Source organism: Hyaena hyaena, unplaced genomic scaffold (genome assembly GCF_003009895.1).
Source record: "Hyaena hyaena isolate Hyena2069 unplaced genomic scaffold, ASM300989v1 scaffold_329, whole genome shotgun sequence".
In the NCBI taxonomy this organism is placed as follows: domain Eukaryota; kingdom Metazoa; phylum Chordata; class Mammalia; order Carnivora; family Hyaenidae; genus Hyaena; species Hyaena hyaena.
Genome location: NW_024080960.1, coordinates 817,606 through 837,416, shown reverse-complemented (window position 1 = coordinate 837,416; position 19,811 = coordinate 817,606). Strand labels below are relative to the sequence as shown.

Below are 19,811 nucleotides of genomic sequence, written 5' to 3'. Positions count from 1 at the left end.
GTATATACCTAGGAGTGAAATTGCTGGGTCATTTGGTAATTCTGTGTTAGCTTTTTGATGAAATATGAAACTGTTTTCCACAGTGACTGTACCACTTTACATTCACACAAGCAGTGTAAAAATGTACACTTTACATTGAGGGCACCAATCCTCCACATCTTTATCAATACTTGTTATTTTGTGTTATTGTTTTGAAAGTCATCCTAGTAGGCATGAAGTAGTATCTCATTGTGGTTTTAGTTTGTGTTTCGCTGTAATTAATGATGTTGAGTATCTTTTCTTGTGCTTATTGAGTATTTCCTTTGAAGAAAGGCCTGTTCAAGCCATTTTAAGTTGGGTTGTTTGTCTTTTTGATAATGAGTTGTAGGAATTATTTTTATATTATGGGTATTAAACTCTTATCAGGTATATGATTTGCAAATATTTTCTCCCACTTTATAGATTTGTTTTTCATTTTCTTGATAATGTCCTTTGACACAAAAGCAATTTTGATGAGTCCAGTCAATTTTTTTCTTCTATTACTCATACTTTTGATATAGTAAGAATCCATTGCTAAATCCAAGGTCCTAAAGATTTATTCCTATATTTTCTTCTAGGAATTTTATGGTGTCAGGTGTCACATTGAAGTCTTTAACCCATTTTAAGTTGATTTTTGTGTATGGTGTAAAATAGGGGCTTCATTCCTTGCTTTGGGATATCCAGTTGTCCAGCACCATTTGTTGAAGAGATTATTCTTTCCTCTTTGAATAAATTTGGCACTCTTGTCAAAAATCAGTTGACCATAGATGTTTGGATTATTTCTGAATTCTCACTTCTATCCTATCCTACCCATATATTCTATAGTCTATATGGCTATCCTTATGCCAGTTCCATAATGTTTTGTAGCTTTGTAATAAATTTTGAAATTGGGAGGTCTAAGCCCTTCAGCTTTGTATTCCTGTTTCAAGATTGTTTGGCTATTCGAGCCTTCTTGCAATTCCATGATTTTGAGGATCGACTTTCCCATTTCTGCTAAAAAAAGCTGTTGGAATTTTAACAGAGATTGCATTGAATCTGTAGTTGCTTTGGGTAGTATAGACATCTTTACAACATTAACTTTTCTTATCCATGAACATGAATATCTTTGCATTTATTTAGGCCTTTCAAGATACTTCTTGATACTTTTTAGTAGAATAGAGGTATAGGCAAAACCATCCAACTCCTTCCAAAGTTACCAAGCAACACACAGGTAAAAGTCCCAATTGTTGAATGATTGCATTAAGACACATCCCACTGCAATTCACAAAGCATCACTTTATTTTCATATAAATAGTAGTCACTGAGGAAGGGAAAAACAAAATCATAACTATCAATATTTACCTAGGGAACCATTTTCATAGAATATTGATGAAGGAACATAGTATATATCTTCAGAGTGGCAGGGGACACAGGGACAAGCATACTAGATTGAAAGCATAAAAGCATATTCTCATAAGAACCAAGCAATCCTTATTGTTGGAGGACCAAATGGAATCATCATTAATGTAAGTAGAATCAAAGTTCACAATCTGTAAGTCCTTTTTAAGATATGCATGATTCAGCCTATTCACAGTTCGAGCAAAGGCATATTTAGAAGCACAACTATATGCTTCCAAACTGTACACTTTCTTGAAGTGCAGATCAAAAAATGGATTGTCCTAGAAGAAAAAGAGAGACATGGTTTTGTTTGTAGCCAGGAAAGTAGCTAGATTTCCTGGGGTGGGGGTGGGGGGGGCTTCTCATATTCTCTTGTACATGCTTATTGATCGTAAAGAATCAATATCAAACATATTTCTAAAATGTATAAATGAGATTTCCAAAGCTACCTGCTTTAAACATATTGCTTCTAAAAAGAACAACAGTATGAAAGATTTCTTTGGATGCATCTGTGATTTTTCAATTTTCCAAGTAAAACATGTCTGAGAAGGCGCTGCTATCAAGTCTTCCCAGGGTAGTGAATTTGAGAGGGTGGATAGAGATAGAAAAAGCTTCTGAAGGAGAGAAAAGATTCCTCCTTTTCTTTACTAGGAGGTTGGTCCCTTGTGCCATTACAATGGTAGAAGGGGGAAATACAAGATGGCAAGAGTAGCCTTCAGCATGCTACATGTCACAAACCTGCTGACTTTAAAGTTAATAGTAAGGAATTAGCTTTGAAGTTAATAGCAAGGATCTTTAAATCATTTGGCTGAAACTGTCAAATTACTCAAGACTGCCTCTATTGATTGACTGCCTCTGGATTGTCGCTACACTTCCATTGGAGGTGTCTTGAGAAAAAGTCGATATCAAAACTGATCTGAGTCCTATATGTTAAAATAATAATTTCCACTGTTACTAAAAGTAGTAACAGCATAACCTTGTATTTATAAAGTGATTTTCAGTTTATGAAGTGTTTTCATATTCATTACCTGCCTAACCTCTCTTTTTTTTTTTTTTAGGGCAGAGATTTTGAATTATTTATCTTTGTACTTATCCATGGCAACTACTAAGTTCTCAATAAACGTGAGTTGAACTGATTTGAAATAGTCCGATAAAAAGAGAAGTGGAGGTAAACATTGCTTTGAATGACAAGGAGGTAGAGAGAAACCAAAGCAGAGTATTAATAATTAGTTCCCATGTAGTATCTAAATATTATATACAAACAACTTATATTTTGGCAATTTCTCTTGTAAAATAAGAAAATTCTTGCAGGAGTCAGGAGAAAGAATATGAGTTTTGAAGTTAGATAACCATTTTGAGTCCCTGATGTAACCATGGACAAAGTGCTTACCTGATCTGACCTTCACATTTTTGCTCATTTAAGAAAGGGTTACTATGCTGTTTACGTAAGATTAATACAAACTGCATAATAAGGGCTTTCTCCTTCCCAAATCTGCCCCCCCCATTGTGATATTGGTGTTAATATCACCTTGCTTTATACCATTAGTTTTTTAAAATGGTAAAGATGGTATAAAAAATAAAATATTTTTTAATATTTATTTTTGAGAGAGAGAGAGAGACAAGAGTGTGAGTGGGGGAGGGGCAGAGAGAGAGGGAGACACAGAATCCAAAGCAGCTTCAGGCCCCAGCTGTCAGCACACAGCCTGAAACGGGGCTTGAACCCACAAACTGTGATATCATGACCTGAGCCAAAGTCAGATGCTTAACCAACTGAGTCACCCAGTCACCCCTATACCATTAATTTAAAAACAACCCCCCCCAAACAATAGTTTTAAAAAAGAATGTACAAAAGCGATGTGATTTTAAATGCATCATTCCCCTTAGTCACATCTTGCAAAACTTTTCTTGGCTGTCATAGTTGCAGCTTGAAAGACACTTCTGCAGGAAATCTCAATAAAAGGAAATCACACCCATTCCATTATCAAATACTAATCATGCTCTTTGTATAGTTTTCTCACTAAAACATTTACTCCTTATCTTGTAGAAAGTATCCATTATGCTTTTAAGATACTCAGAGGAAATTACTTTTCTCCTTTAGCCTAATAATTGAAGCCTAAGCAGGCATGTACATAGATTACAAGTCCCTCCTTCCGTCTTTCTCTCTCCCTTACTTCTCTTGTTCTTTCTTTCCATAGAATCTTAGAGCTGAAAGGGGGTCTCATAGACCACTCAGTGATCTCTTGTTTATAGCTGAGATAATAGTTTCCAGAGAAGTGAAGCCCAGGTCACACATGTAGTTGTTGGCAGAGCCAGGATAAGAACCAAGATCTCAGTCAATCCAGCCCCAGGTTTTATTATGCCATCCTCTCTCCTGTTAGGAGACATGGGGTGCCTAGGTAACTCGGTTACATGGCCGACTGCATTTCAGGTCAGGTCTTGATCTCAAGGTTCCTGAGTTCAAGCCCCACATCAGGCTCTGTGTTCACAATTCACAGTGCAAAGTCTGCTTCGGATCCACTGCCTTCCCCCCCACCATTCATGTGTTCACATGCATGCATTCTCAAAAATAAAAATAAATATTAACAAAAATTTTTTTAAAAAAGAAAAAGAGAGGGGCGCCTGGGTGGCTCAGTGGGTTAAGCATCCGACTTCGGCTCAGGTCATGATCTCATGGTTTGTGGGTTCGAGCCCTGCGTCGGGCTCTGTGCTGACAGCTCAGAGCCTGGAGCCTGTTTCAGATTCTGTGTCCCTCTCTCGCTCTGCTCCTTCCCTGCTCATTCTCTGTCTCTCTCACTATCTCAAGGATAAATAAACATTAAAAATTAAAAAAAAAAAAAAGTTTTTTTTTTTTTTAATTTCTAGGAGAGAGAGAGAGACAGCGTGAGCAGGGGAGGATCAGACAGAGAGGGAGACACAGACTCTGAAATAGGCTCCAGGCTCTGAGCTGACAGTCAGCACAGAGCCCAACGCGGGGCTCGAACCCACGAACCGTGAGTTCATGACCTAAGCGAAAGTCGGTGCTTAACCGACTAAGCCACCCAGGCGCCCCGAGAGAGAAAAGTTTTGTATTACACTGACTTTTAAAAAACTTATTTTGGGGCACCAGGATGGCTCAGTCAGTTAAGTGTTGGACTTCAGCTTGGGTCATGATCTTGTGGTTTGTGAGCTCAGGCCCTGTGTAGGGCTCTGTGCTGACAGCTCAGAGCCTGGAGCCTTCTTTGGTTTCTATGTCTCCCTCTCTCTCTGCTTCTCCCCCACTCACACCCTGTCTTTCTTAAGAATAAATAAATAAGAAAACAACAACAACTTATTCAGTGGTGAACAATTGTATTCAGAGGCATTCATGTGGAAACATGATTTTTAATTTCTGTGTGACATTCCAGCTACTGATATGCAAAATATACTTAACTATTTCCTAAGTGTTGAACTTTTAGGTAGAATGTATTACCAGAAAAATGCTAGGTGAGTACTTAAGAAAAAAAGCAATGAAATCCAACATGCTTTTGCCAAGAAGTTATGCCAAACACACCAAATTTTAAAAATTGGATTGATTCCTAGGTAATGTCAAGGTAATAACAGATAACATATATTGATTTCAGTAAAGATCATAAGGGCAAGATTCAGGAATTCAGACTAGATAATTAAGTAAATAAGTAAGTAAGTAAGTAAGGCAGAATTAAGTGCTTATGTCTGTCTATTTCACCACTGTATCCTCAAACCCAGCAGAGCCTGGGATACTACAAATTCTCAATGAATGAATGAATGAATATATGAATATGTAGAGATGTCAAACAAGCAGTCCAAGAAGACATAGTAATAGATTTCCGGGTAAAGTCTGCCTCCACCCACAAAACACTGAGTAGCTTTGTGACCTTGGGCAAGTCAATTAATCTCTTTAAGTTTCATTTTCCTCATCTAAAAATTGGATGTAGTAATAGGATCTAATTCATTGGGGTTTTGTGATGATTATGTGAAATTGTATATGAAAAGACCTTCATGTGGTTCCTGGCATCTGATGAGTTTATTAAATATGAGATGGCAGCAGGTAGCGGTACTACAAGTGGCGGTAATAGTAACCTTTAATTACCTAGAGGTTACCCAGATGGCACTTAGCTCTGCTTGCTTCATTATGTCTATTATTGACTTGAATGAAGTCCCAAATGTCATGCTCATTAAATCTGCATCATACTGTAGTGAATATTAAAAAATAAAAATATTTAAAGATTTGATAGGTAGGAACAATAGGCCAAACTAAGGATGTGATATTTACTAGGATTAAGAATAAATAAGCTTAAATTCTAAATGATCCAACAAAAACACATAGTCTTATTGAGTGCAAGACTATTGCACTCAATAGTCTTATTGAGTTAATATCTACCAAGCAGAAGTCTACAATAAAAGATAAAGAACAAAAAACAAAAGTAATGGTCACAGTTTTTTAGGAGGTTTCTATCTAGAGGGGACATAGAGTAAGTCAACAATTGCAGTTTGTAGAATTATGTCGGTAACACATTTACCTCCACAACGCAATGGGGGCAGGGAAACAGGAGTAGGACTTTACCCAATGGGGATCTGGAAATGGGGTGAAAGATGGAGGTGACTGGGCATAATAAACCTCATGCGTCAGTAGTTAAGCACTGTGGATATATACAGTTTAACAGGGAATGACCAGAAATAAAGGGGCCAGATCACCAAGGGCCCTTATTTAAATTTTATTCTATGTAAGTAGAGGGTATGGCAGATCAGGTCAAATGGTAATTCATTCACAAAAGAACTGAGGTTTCAGGTTAGTGTTTAATAGAAATAAAGAATTCAGATGAAAGGAAATAGAAACTAGTTGCACTAATTCTAAAGTATTGTATTTAATTCTGGAAAAGCTGAAGCATTTCAGAGGATAGAAAACAGTGTAGTGAAGGGTGCTGAAGCAATGGCATGGGGGAAAAATAAAAGCAATGCTACTACCTCTTAATATTTGTATTGTCCTGTCATATTATCTTATTTGATTTTCATATGAAAGTTATTTAAAGAAAAAAATAACACTTAACCTAGAAAAGGGAAAACTTAAGGAAACATAATCATCTTCAAATATTGGAAAGGCTGCTATGTAAAAGGAGGATCTGATTTTTTCTACATGGCTCCAAATGGTAAAACTAGGACTGATGGGTGGATGTTAGAGTGAAGCGGATGTTGGTTAAACATAGTAGGAGATTTGGAAATAAGTATGGCAATCAGAAATTGATGTGTTCCCCATCAGTGGAAGAGTTCAAGGAAAGACTGATAGGAAACCACTTATCGAGTGGTCAAGTGGAGAGACTGGCATATACACCATTTCCCCTCCCCCTTTCAACTCTAAGGTTGTAGGATTTCTAAGAGTTACTGGTTTTTCTGGAGGATCAAGTGGCTAACTGACAGTAGTTTCAAGAAGATGAGAAAGGAGCCCCCAAAATTTAATGGAGGAACTTGGGGAGGGGAGAGAGTGGGGGTGGAACGATCAAACATTTAAAATTTCAGGATTGACGGGCAGAATTGTGTTTAACCTGTTAACAAGCCCTTGGGAAAGGTGCTTTTAAATTTAATAGACAAAAATTCAAACTTAAACTCAGAAAAACAGAATAAAAAACCCAGTAGATTATCCCAGCTGAATAACCTATGCCACTTAAGAGCAATATGTCATCTTAACACTTAGTACATGCCAAGAATATGAAGGAGGATATTGAACATAAAGATTTCTAGCATATTGATTCCACATCTCCCTTACAAAACATAACACTTACAGTATCTGCTTCTTTTCCATCAATCATCTGCAGATCGTTCAAAGACCACTTTTTTGTTACTTCGTATTTTTCATCTAAACCTATTCTGTAGTGTTTCACCATAATTATTTTTACTTCTTCATTTTTGGTCACTGTAGGACAGAAAAAATAACACTTGGTTTACATAAACTCTTAGAAGACAATAAATTATTCATCGTTATACTTTCTATACTATTTGGTATTTATCTATCTCCTTTTCATATGAGTTTGAGCCTAACTTCTATCTGCACCCCAATTATGAACCCTGATGTATCTGAGCCTTCATGAGTATGCCCCCTAATTTGTTCCATACATTAACTTAATTTTTGCTACAGTTGTGCCTACACACTGCTGTGACTTCCAGTGGTAATATCTGTCAGATGGAGCACTGAGCTATGTGCTTTCAGCTCTGAGCTTTGTGGTAGACAATAGGGTTCGACTCCTGGCAAGAAATAAGAGGCTTCGCTTTAACATACAGTCAGTGCCAAAGTATTTACCAGAACAAATTGGAATTTTAATTTATGACAATAGAGAGAGTAAGGTCGGGAAAGCAAACAGTTCAGCTCACACAGCAGCACAATGTTGAAAGTGACCATACGAATACTACTTTGTATCTTTTCTTTTAAAGTTGCAGTGGGAAAAAAGTTGATGTGAGACTTTTGATGGAGAAGTGCTGGTATCTTGGCTACAGTTGACCTGTTTGGTACTGTTTGAGATTTTTAGTCTTCTCTAGCATGTCTCCAAATTTTAGCATTCAAAATGTGCCATTAAGACAGAAATTTCAGTATTATACTTTGAAAGGTATGAGAAAATCATTGCTTATTTTATTATGGAAAAAAATGTAGGAACTCCTTTCTTGGCCTTAAAAACATTGTCTTTGGTCTCATAACAATACATCAGAAGAATCAACATTTGATGTTAGAACTCCTGAACTGAAAATTATCAATTGGTTAATAAAGGAGTATTTACAGAGTACCTGCTACTTACCTGATAGAATTATCACAGATGCCAGAGGGATGCAAGTATGAGATATGATCCCTGCCCTCTGGACTGTCAACACACATGAGGCACAGAAAATATATATTAGAATGGTATACAAGTATATTATTTTTAAACTTTTAAAAAATTTATTTATTTATTTTGAGAGAGAGAGAGTGAGTGAGCAGGGGAGGGGCAGAGAGAGGGAGAGACAGGGAGAGAGAGAAAAAGAGAGAGAGAATCCCAAGCAGGCTCCACGCTGTCAGTGCAGAACCCACCACCAGGCTGGAATTCATGAACTGTGAGATTATGACCTGAGCCAAAATCAAGAGTCAGATGCTTAGCCAAGTGAGCCACCCGGATGCCCCAAGTATACAGGTATATTATAAAGAAGTGGCAGTGGAAATTGAATATCTAAAAACTTCTTTCAAGATGGATGTCACTTAGACATCTTAGAAGGTTGCAAGCTGGTTCTGTCCTCTACGACTGAAACGGGAATTTATATTTAAGGAACTCTTTTTTGGTTCTGGAAAGTGCCACTTTGGCATGCCCTCCTAGTTAAGTAAGTATAAAGCCATACATTATGAAATAATCCTAATAATAGATAAGCAATGTACAGCAGACTATATATGTTCAACAGGAGTTCTGAGAAGGGAGAGGATTGGAATAGTTAAGGGAAAAACTATAACTGTATAACTATATACTAAATATAGCACATATACTATATAATTATAGTTATGGTTTATATACAAACAATAACTATAGTTATGGGAGAAATAGAATTTTATATAGGATTTAAAATTGGTCCTGTTTGGGAAGGCAGAGATGATGTTTGAAGACGTTTACAGGCGAAGGACAGCATGAGGAAATGAATGAACAATAGAAACTGAACATCACCAGGTAGGGTTAGAGAAAGTGGACTGTATAGACTGGTTGGTATTAGGATATGGTGGGCAATAGGATTAATGAGGCTGAGAAGATTGTGAAAATGTTTTTGAAAGCCTCTGGATTTGAAAAGGGACAGAAACAACTGAGGACTTGTGGTGTCTGAATCCTCTGCCTGGTGGAAGGATTGTGACGCTGGTCTGCATAGCGAGAGCTCCAGAATTCGGGCTGGGGAAGGGAGTCATTTTCCTCTGAAGGTGCAAGTGATACTGAAATTAAGGGAACCAGTTGAGCTTAGAGCTGCTGAGTAGTTCAGTCCTCTAGAGAGGGAGTCTGAGCGGGTTGACAAATCTAAGAAGATGGCACTCTGTCAGGTATTCAGTGAAAGCTCATACAGTTACACATATTCATAAGTCTCTTTCTTCCTTGAATAGGAGGCTAGTACAGTGGTGCCCCATTAAAGGAGTATTTTTTTGGAAGCAGCAATGTACAAAATACATTGAAGAAGAAAAGAAAGAGGGACTAGAGGTCCCTGGAAAAGGCATCGAGACTTAGTGGGCTCTGGCTTTAGATGTTTTTGATGCAAATCATGATGCCACTCCTTACCACTGTAAGTGGTAAACGGCTGAGTAAATAACTTCATGTCTGGAGAGATAAAACCTCCATTTGCTCATGTTGGAAAGTGGACATCAGAGCTCTACAAACTCATAGGGTGTAAAGATTTAACATAAAGTATATAAATGACATAGATAGTGTCTGGTTTGCAGTAACTGTAATTGTTAAAGCACTTCATTTTGTGTAAGAGGCTTTTGTAATCCAGGCATAGGATGTAGGCAATGGAAACAGATATGGCAAATCCAAGTAAGATTTCAAACGAGGCTTTGACAACACCAGACGGAAACCAAAATAGGAAAGTATGGAGAGTGAGCTGGTCGGGCAGAATAATGAGTTTAGTTTTGGACATACAGATGAGATGTCCATAAACTATCTCAGAAAAGAAGGAGATAGAAGATTATAGTTTAGGTTGCATCTTTATTTTTTAATTTAACTTAATTTATTTATTTTTGAGAGTGAGAGAGAGCACACACATGAGTAGGGGAGAGACAGAGAGGGAGAGAGAATCCCAAGCACTGCCAGCACTGTCAGTGCTGAGCCTGATGCAGGGCTCAAACTCATGAACCCTGAGATCATGACCTGAGTTGAATCAAGAATCAGATGCTTAACTGACTGAGCCACCCGAGTGCCCTGGAAGTTTGTAGTTTAGGAATAGAGATACAGACTTGGAATTTTTCTGCGTGGACAGGTTTCCAAGACCAAGTTTATAGGGAAAAGAGCAAAGAGGTAAGAGAGAGCAGAGAATAAAAAGGTTCCAGCACAGAGATCTGAGAAGATGATGTGCAAAGAGAGAAGCCCAGCAATGGCAATGCTATGAAAATCATGAGGACAGAGAATTGAAAAAATTGGAGACCATCCTGTGAAGTCACTTTCTTGGGTAAAGCAGAGTTCAGACCTGGCACAGAATCTGCCTTGGGGAATATCATTGATTTCTTTCCTGAGAGCAGTTTCTCTGGATGGTGAGGGCAGAGACAACCTGCAGGGGTCTCCTTCATGCACTAAGTCTTGAGTGCGTACTATGTGCCAGTTCCCGGGTTAGGCAGGATTAAAACAAGAAACAGGAAGAGACTAAAGGCTATGATTTAGAGAACATATTCCAAGAGTTTGGGAGAGGAGGGATTGTGTATTTTGGGGGACAAAGGGAGTGATTGAGGGGCATGTCCTGGACAGGACCCAGATCAGAAGATCTAAACCTAGTATTAAAAAATTGAAATTGTGTGCAAAAATTGTTGGGTTTCTGCCCATGTACATTTCTCCAATTCTAGAAAGGTCCATTTCCACTGATCTAGATGTTAGTTTTGGGAAGAGGAAAGGGCTAGAAAAGAAGCTATTAGCATGGTGCGTTGAAGTGGAGGTAGAGTGATTCTGTCATACTTATTAAGGACAAGATCCTGGAGGCAGTTCCTTCTACCAGGAACACGTTGTATCTGTTCAGACAAAGGCTCTACCTCAGACCAAAGGACAATGTTCTTGTTCTGGCTAGCTATCTCACTTGCTATTTAGAGTGTGGGAGAGGATGCTTATGGGGAGAAATGACTGGATACTATACGAAAATGTAATTTGAAGCAAATTCCACTGCCTCATCTACAGGTTATGACAACTAGCCAATACCTATAGGGTTACTGATGCATTTCATTATTTTGATAAATATTTGAGTGCCCCTTTTGTGCAAAGCCCTGTTCTAGGCATGGAAAAAAATGAATTCCCATAAGGCACCATTCCTGCTCTCACTGAGATTACAGGGAGTAGGGGCTTTAGAAAGAAAACGCATGATCACAGTGCCGTGAATGAAGCATGGACCAGGTAATATACAAAAATCAAGAAGGGACATCTCCATCTGACAGGTGGGGTCAGGGAGAGTTTCTTGAAGGGGTTAATCTGAGTTGTACAAGGCAGTGGGAGTTAGAAGAATGAATAAAGGGGTAGAAGGAGTTATAGAACAGCATGTGTACAAAAGCATGAAATACTTTGCCCTTTTGAGTCCATGATAGATATTTGGTATTATTGACATAAAGTGTGAGGGTGGATAGGTGGTGAGGGAAGCAGGTTAGGCAGGAGGGAGTTCCTGAAGGGTCTAGAAGGCTAAGCTAAGGAGTTTGAATGTTAATCTGAGAACTATGTATGTGGAGGGGAAACTTGGGGGGAAGGATGTCAAGGATTTTAGGTAAATGGGCTGAGCTTTAAATTCTAGAAAGTTTTCTTGGGCAGTTCTATAAAGGATGAAAAGAGATGTTAAGAAGGTAGGATCTACCAGTTATCAAGTTTTCTTACATTAATGGTTACTGTCCCACCAACAACAAACTAAGAAAACAAGCAGCTTTAAAACTTAATCCTTTGATACAATGAGGCAGCACAGAGACAGTAGACTCCTTAATTTGACAAAAGTAGCCTCCTCTGGAGTCAAGGAGGCTCCAAGAACTTTCTTCAGCCAAGAGTCAAAGAAGTCTACTCAGGCTGGAGTGAACCCTATCCCTAATTTCCATGCCTGTCCTCTGCTGCCAGCCAAAATTAAATGTCCATATCCATAGTAATGCAGTGGCAAAGTGGAAACTTATCACATTGTCCCAAAACAGAAATGTGTTTATATAGTCAAAAAGTTAGAGAGTTGGTTTTAGTAACATCAGAGATGCCATTATATACTTATGATTTAGTGAGTAATATCTAGAGACCCAGAGAATTTCAGAATAACTTGTTCCACTATTAATATTCCAGTTTAGCATTTTCAGAATTACAATCTTAACTTCACACCAACCATTTATTTTCCCTTTTAATTTCAAAGTAAACACTTCCATTAATAACTGCCTCTATTACCATGATAAAGCAGTCACTTTAATTTATAAAGCTAAATGGAAAGAATGTTGGCTAATTGAACCAACACAATTTTACAGGATAGAGGAAAAACAGTAGTTCATGAATAAGGTGCACAAAAATGCTTTAAATAAACAAATGACTGTTATTTTACAGTCCTAGTATCACATAATTTTCCCACTGAAATTAAATAATAGAGAAAATCTACCGGAAGATATGAAAGATAGGAAGTCTCAGTGAAAATGTTTCAATATATCGATGATGTCTTGGGTTTCTTGAGAATACTATTACTGATTTTATTAAAAAAGTAATTTTCAAATAATTTTTTTCTAGGAATATTTTAATAAAAGTATTTTTGGGGCTCTACTGAGTACTGTAGATTGAGTGTTTGTGTCTCCCCCCACCCAAATTTATTTTTGGAATCCTAACCCTGAAGATGATGGTATTAGGAGACAGAAATGTTGGGAGGTGATTTGGCATTAGCACACTTTCAAAAAGACTCCAGAAAGATCCCTTGCCCTGTCCACCATGTAAGGTTACAGGGTAAGATGGAGGTCTCTAAGGAAGTGGGTCCTCACCAGATACTGAATCTACTGGTGCCATGATCTTAAACTTCCCAGTTTTAGTACTGTGAGAAATAAATGTTGTTTATAAGCCACCCAGTCTCTAATATTTTGTTTTTTCTTGTTAATTTATTCTTATTTAGCACTCTAATTGTTACCATTATTATTGTAAATGGCTTGACAAAATTGTTAGATTCTCTGGTTCACAGAGTTCTGTTCTGACATTAAAATGCAATATGTATGCAGAATTTATACACACTGTTTTCATAATTCTAGAAAATGCCATTTATTTTCAAATTAGTATTTATGAATGAAAAATGTTTTTCTAAATATATGAGAATACTTAAAATAACCTGTATCTGAATATGTATATAATTTTTATTTATAAAACATATAATATAATATATAAAGTCTTCATTATATAGTAAATGCAATACTTATACATGTTTAGTGTATATTTTATTTTTATTGAAGTATTTATTTATAGTATACACTATATAACTATATTTCAGCATATGTTTTTCACAGTAAATATATTTTTCTGTATATTTAAAAAATTTAACCCTACCTTATTTTGTTTCTTTGGAAAATAATTTATCAATCATGTTTGTTTTTCCCTAGTTAGGATTTAATAGGAGAGCACTATGTGCATTTGTAGGTGTTATTATTTCCATTTCAGAGATGTCAACACTGAGGCCAGAGAGGTTAATTATCTTTCCCCAAATTTCACAGCTGGCAGGTGGGCAAAGTAGAGTCAGGTTTTATATCAGATCTGACTTATCCCAAGCATTCCAAGGTCCATTCTACCACGCCCTTCCCGCCCAATTATGGCGAATGCTCTATATGCTATTTCAAGTCCTTCAGAATTTCTTTAATTCATTTGCACTCACCATTGCACAAGTGACTTATCCCTTTCTAGTGCCCGCATATAATAGGTTCCTCCCTCCTCCATAAGAAGATGCTGCTTTTAACTGATGTGGATAATGATGTTCTAGGCTAGGGGAAGCTAATCCCAAGGAGAAATGACCTTGCAAACTCTGAGATGCCAGGAAATCCTCAATGTGAATCCTGGCAAAATACAGAGAGGGAGATTGGGTTCATGGCATCTGATTTTTTATAACAATTAGGTAAAGTATCAAGATAACAGTAAGTCACAATCATCTGGTTTCGAGACCCCTGCAAAAGAGATTCTGATCAGATACATAGAAAATGTAGATTACTGAAACATATCTTCTTTAGTTTGAAAACGCATGACGGAATTCAGCTACTCTAGCCTTCAACTCTTGCTAATTTAGAACTACTAGATTGTAGGACATAAAGAGAAAATTATAACTTTGAGTCTTTCTACTCTGTGAAGGTAGCCAAGATCTTGACTTACCTGCCTCAGTAATTATGATATGACCTGTTTGATTCATGTCTATAGAAATTTTCTGAGTAAAGCAGTGTCAAAGATTAAAGTCTATCAATCATCACATTGGCATCACTTTAAATTACCATTCTGCCTACATGTATTTGAAATGGTCATAAACAGATATTACATTTAGGGAAAGTACTCTCAAATTGAATGATGTGATATAGAGGAGAGTTATGAAAAATTAGTGAACAAACATGGCTAATAATGTTAATTTTTATATGAAACATCACAATATTGTTTCTCTTCATATCTGAGATCACCTTGTGGTGGTTTTTTTTTCTTCTTACAGAGGAGAGTCATTGAATTTTACCAATGAAAGTGATCACCTCCTCTACTTGTTTATTTTCTAGATAAGAAAATTGAACCCCAAAGAGGGTGCCTTCACCCATGTTAACAATGCTAACCCCTTGACCTTCTGATCCTTGTTAAAAGATTCATGTCATTTATTAAAAATAAAACAAAACAAAAAACAGCAGGTAAACCCAGCCCACAGTATTTTTCCTAGAACTCAAGGACAACAGAAAGAAAAGTCACTATCCATTTCCAAAAGTTTAATTTGAGGGGACTTTTTTCATGCCACATTGAACAAGTTCAGTTTATTATATGGTTGCAGGGAGGAATTAAGATATATTTCATAAGTTAGATATATACACTGATATGATTATTTTATTTTTACAAGTTCACTTTAAAAATTCATGTATGCTAATGTCACATGATGGGTAATGAACTTTATAAAGAGGATCACAGAAGAAATATAATTATTAAATATTGATGTCAGAATAAGCATCTTCTCTAGTATAATAAGTCAAAATACTTTAAGATATTGAGATTTAATGGTTATGATACAGTTTCTAAAATTATTTCACTTGACTTTTTTCCCCATAATTTGATTTCTTTCTTTTTCCTGGCCAATTAAATTTTTACCTTGCTGATATTCCAAGTCCTCATACTTTGTATTTATACAGCAACATATGCTAAGAAAAGCATTAGATAAATATTAGTACCCTTATTACTGAGTAAATATTGTTTTTATTAGGAATGATAGAATTAAAAAAATTCTTAGCACTTTATTTATATCTGGTCTACTTTACAGTATTCCATCTTGACAACTTTAGAGAGTCCTTCTGAGGCAATTATCAGGAAGAGAATTATAAGTTGTTTTTGAAAACGCTGAGGTGTGTGCCTTAAAAAAGAAAGTCCATAATGAACATTTAGAGTTTCTGAGCTCTTTCCTCCTAAGCCCCTGAAAAGTATTAAAAGGCATGGATTGGGAAAAGGGAATGCTGTATATTATGTTCGATAATGGCGTGAGCAATTCTGTCTAAATTCAGCATACTCATTACAGGTTAAGCAAATCATAATTAAGTGCAAAAACCTATTCCCACATTTGGACAACTTTTGTGAATTTTAAAAGTATAGTGGAAAATCTATATTTTAAATGGTTTAGAGAGCAGCCCCTTATTCTTAAAGTTACAGCTTCATGAGCTAATTTCTACAATTAGAGCACTGTTTCTGTGGGCATACTTCCTAGAAGAGAAAGGATTTTTAAAAAAATCCTTTCTCTTTTCAAAATAAACTACCAGGAAGAAAAATTAAGGTCTTTTTCTTTTCCTAGCACAAAAAAGGAGAATCCTAGTTGTCCAGACTGGTTGGAAATAGAGCTGTATAACTCAATTCTCCAGTGTTTTAAAAAATATACAGAAAGCTCTCTGTTGAATTTTTTAAGATGAGCTCTTACACATTAAGATTGCATACCATGCAAGTGAATTAAAAGACTGGAGACAAAGTAATCCAATCAGGAAAATACAAATCCAGTTTCATTCTGAACAATTAATCAAAATATTCTTGATACGATATTCTTTTTCTGTCTCCCATTTTAGCACCGAAGATAAAATTCTGTGGAATCCAAATTCCTAAACTTGGTGTAGTTAAGCTCTACCATCAGAAGATACACGTGCTGTTATTATACAGGAAAACAAACACAGAAATGTCCCTCTACCACCCACACATCTTGGGGTTATTTACATTTTGAAGTGATAACAGAAAGAACAGATTACCTGACACACAGAGGTAATACCTGTCCTGGACGGAGAATTCAATTTCAATAAACTCGTACAGATTCTGGGAGAGTGGCTTAAACAGTTTCTTCTCCAAGTCCTCCTTTACCAATGATGACATTTCCTCCAGGTCCACTTGGCCTGATGTCTTGGCTCAAGATCACCCTTTCTCTCCTTTTGCTCCCTAGATTCCTTGTTTGGGTTTGCTCCTCCCAGCCCTTGCTCTCTTAACTTCTCATTCCTGACCAGACCCAGGCTCCGCAGAGCAGTCTGCGCGGTCAGACCCCTCACTGCGGTGTGTGCCCAGCGACAGCAGCAGCGGCAGCCAAAATCCAGCGGCAACCCTCGCCCTACGGTCCCTCCTCAGCATCCAGGCTGAAGCAGGCTGCTCTCTGGAGCTCTCCTGTGGTTTGCTGATGGGGAACACGTTTCTGAACACCAGCAGCTGTACTTGTGGAGTCCCTTGGTTATTCTCCTCTAGTAGCCTTTTCCCTTTCACATCACTCTGCTGAGCAAGACCACTGCTTCAGCTTGATTCCATTATATAAATCAGCTGTCTGGCTCTATTGATTGGGATCATCTTCCATTAAGAACTTTGCTGTCATGGGCAGGAGACAAAGCATCAGTGCTTGCTCCTGACACTTCCAACAAGTCCCTTGCCCTCCTCTCCCCTCCTGCAATTCATTCAGACCTTTGCTTCCGTGAAAGTCAGCACCAACCCCTGGGTCCAAATTATTTTTTAAATGGGCTCCCTTTAATGTTGTTCATTCTCCTACTCACAAAGAAAAATGTACTAGGTACTGCTGGAACAAAGCTTTGTGTTTGTTTCTTGGGAGGGTGGATTTTCTATCCCCAAGGAGCTCATAATCTAATTGAGATGAGTACACCAAATAATTATCATGAATGTTTAAAAGTGATAAATGGCATAGAAGAAAAAGGAACATAGAAAAGATATTTGTACCTGGAAAGTATCAGAGGAAGCCCTATGGGAGAAGAGCTAGAGCTTGAAGAATGAGAGAAAACTATTGAGGTGGAAGAAGGAAAGGAGCCTATTGCACAGACTGGCCACTGTGAGTCACAGCCCTGCATCAAGAAGCTCAGGGGGTGTTTGGGAGGACAAGAAGTAGTTCAGTTTTCCTGAGATGTAGCATGCATGAAAGTAAAAGACAAGGCTGGAAAGATAGATTGGGGCCAGATCAGAAAGGGCCTTGAAAGCCAGGTTAAACCTTTGGACTTTATTCTATAGAAGTGGAGAGCCAATGAAGATTTTTGGGGCATTCATTCATTCAACAAATATTTTTCAAGTGCTGATATTGTGCCAGGCTCTGTTCTAGGAACTGGGAATATACAATGAAAAAAGTAGGTCATTTCCTTGCTCCTGTAGAGTTAGAGGGGTAGTTGGAATATAAAGAAATAAAGCAGTGACCATCCAGGATGCACTCAGCTGCAAGTAACAGAACACTTGACATGGAGCTATACAGAGTAAAGACTTCAAACAATCTCTCATAATAAGAGGTCTTCAAGTAGGCAGGTTCAAGCCTGGCTCAGTGCTTGTAGGTGAGGGTCCCATGTGCTTTGCATCCTTCTGATCTTCAGCTATTGGCTTTTTGTCCTTAGGCTACTGTTGTTCAGGTCCGAGGACAGGAAGAAAGGGGGTTGGGTTGGCAGCTCTTCTTGATTTCTCTTTATTTTGGAAGAAAACTCTCTCAAAAACCAGCCAGAGACTTCTCTTTCCATCTTGGTGCCCATAACTGGGTCACATGACCATCCCTAGCAAACGAGTATTTGTCATTTTTGGTTCCTATCATGGGAAAGGGGATTTTCTAGCAAGGAAGAAGAGGCTGGGGATGACTGCAAGCAGACAGTGAATAGTGTTCCATGGCTTCCATATTTGCTGCTCTAAAGAAAAATTAATGACATGGCTGTGGCTAGGCTGAATGGTGGGGTCTTGGGTAAGACATTTGTCTTTCTGAGCCTAAGTTTTCCCATCTAAAGAATTATCTATTGGGTCCTTTCCTACTTTAATATCTCCTATTCTGTTTGTTATTTTGGAGTCTAGTAAAACACTTTGGGTAGAGTACCTAACTAGTAGTATGTTTTTAGATACAGAAATGGAGAAGAGGACATGAATTTAAAATATATTTGGATGATAAAATCATGAAGCCATGGCACCTAATTGGATGCGAAAGGTAGAAGGTAGAGTCAACAGGACACAACTACTTTCCACTTCCACCTAGAGAATGAGATAATGAGCCCACATCACAGGAGGGAGACTCTCAGAGAAGACATTATTTCCAGCTTTTGCACTTGAAAATCTATTTCTGGGTGTTTTAGTCCTCTTATGGAAAACAATAACAACAACAGCAAAACAAAGAAAAATAAATAAAACCCAAAAAACTGGTATAAAAATCAGAACACTCATCAATAGCATTGTCATTGAAATTCAATAAGATATTTATTTATTTATGTAATTTTTTTAAAAATGTGTTTCTCTCCTGCTAGACTGTAAGTGTTATGAGAGCAGGAACCATGTTCTTCCTGCCTGCCATACATCCAGGATATGTGATATGCAGTGTCTAGCAATCATAGACATCCTTGCATTTACTTATTCACTCAATCTATTTGTAGATATTTGCTAAATGAGCAAATAATCAAATCAGTCTTTTGTTGAAATTTTTAAAACATTTATTCATTTCTGAGAGAGAGAGAGAGAGACAGACAGACAGACAGAGTACGAGTGGAGGAGGGGGAGAGGGGGAGACAGAGGCATAGAATCTGAAGCAGGCTCCAGGTTCTGAGTTGTCAGCACAGACTCCGATGCAGGGCTTGAACCTACAAACCATGAGATCATGATGAGTTGAAGTCAGATTCTTAACCAACTGAGTTACCCAGGCAGCCCAATTCAATCAGTCTTATAATGCCCTTTCCTTCCTTTCTTCCTTTTTTGCCTAGCTGATTTTGCAGTTATATGTCCTCATAGCTCGAGTAGACAGTTTTACCAATGATTTAGCCCGTGTCAATATCCCTTTTTTTTGTTGCCACGAATGCATGGACGTTAGTTGTGAGAGTCTCAACTGCACTTCTGAAGGAAATATTACAACTTTCTCTGAAAGTTTTTAAGAAAAGAGTGGCTATGTTTTCCAGCATGGTCTTAAGTAATGTTGAAATTATAGGTTCAGGAAATGACATAGTGACCTTTTAGTTCCAAACTGAAATGTGTGCTATCAATAAATGTGTTCAGGAATGATTTGCCATTGGTTTGAATATTCTTATTGTATTGATTTGACAGTCATAGGGAGAAATT

The 19,811-nt window shown here is 37.5% G+C and overlaps 1 protein-coding gene across 1 annotated transcript; it reads right to left on the bottom strand.

Annotated features, from left to right (window-relative positions):
• Positions 1-1,409: 1,409 nt before the first annotated feature.
• Positions 1,410-16,628, bottom strand: EXOC1L (exocyst complex component 1 like). The gene is made up of 3 exons (XM_039249030.1): positions 16,508-16,628; positions 7,170-7,300; positions 1,410-1,676 (listed from the first exon to the last, which is right to left on the bottom strand). Exons 1-3 carry the CDS (start codon positions 16,626-16,628, stop codon positions 1,410-1,412), a joined length of 519 nt encoding a protein of 172 aa, XP_039104961.1.
• Between the last annotated feature and the right edge of the window lie 3,183 nt (positions 16,629-19,811).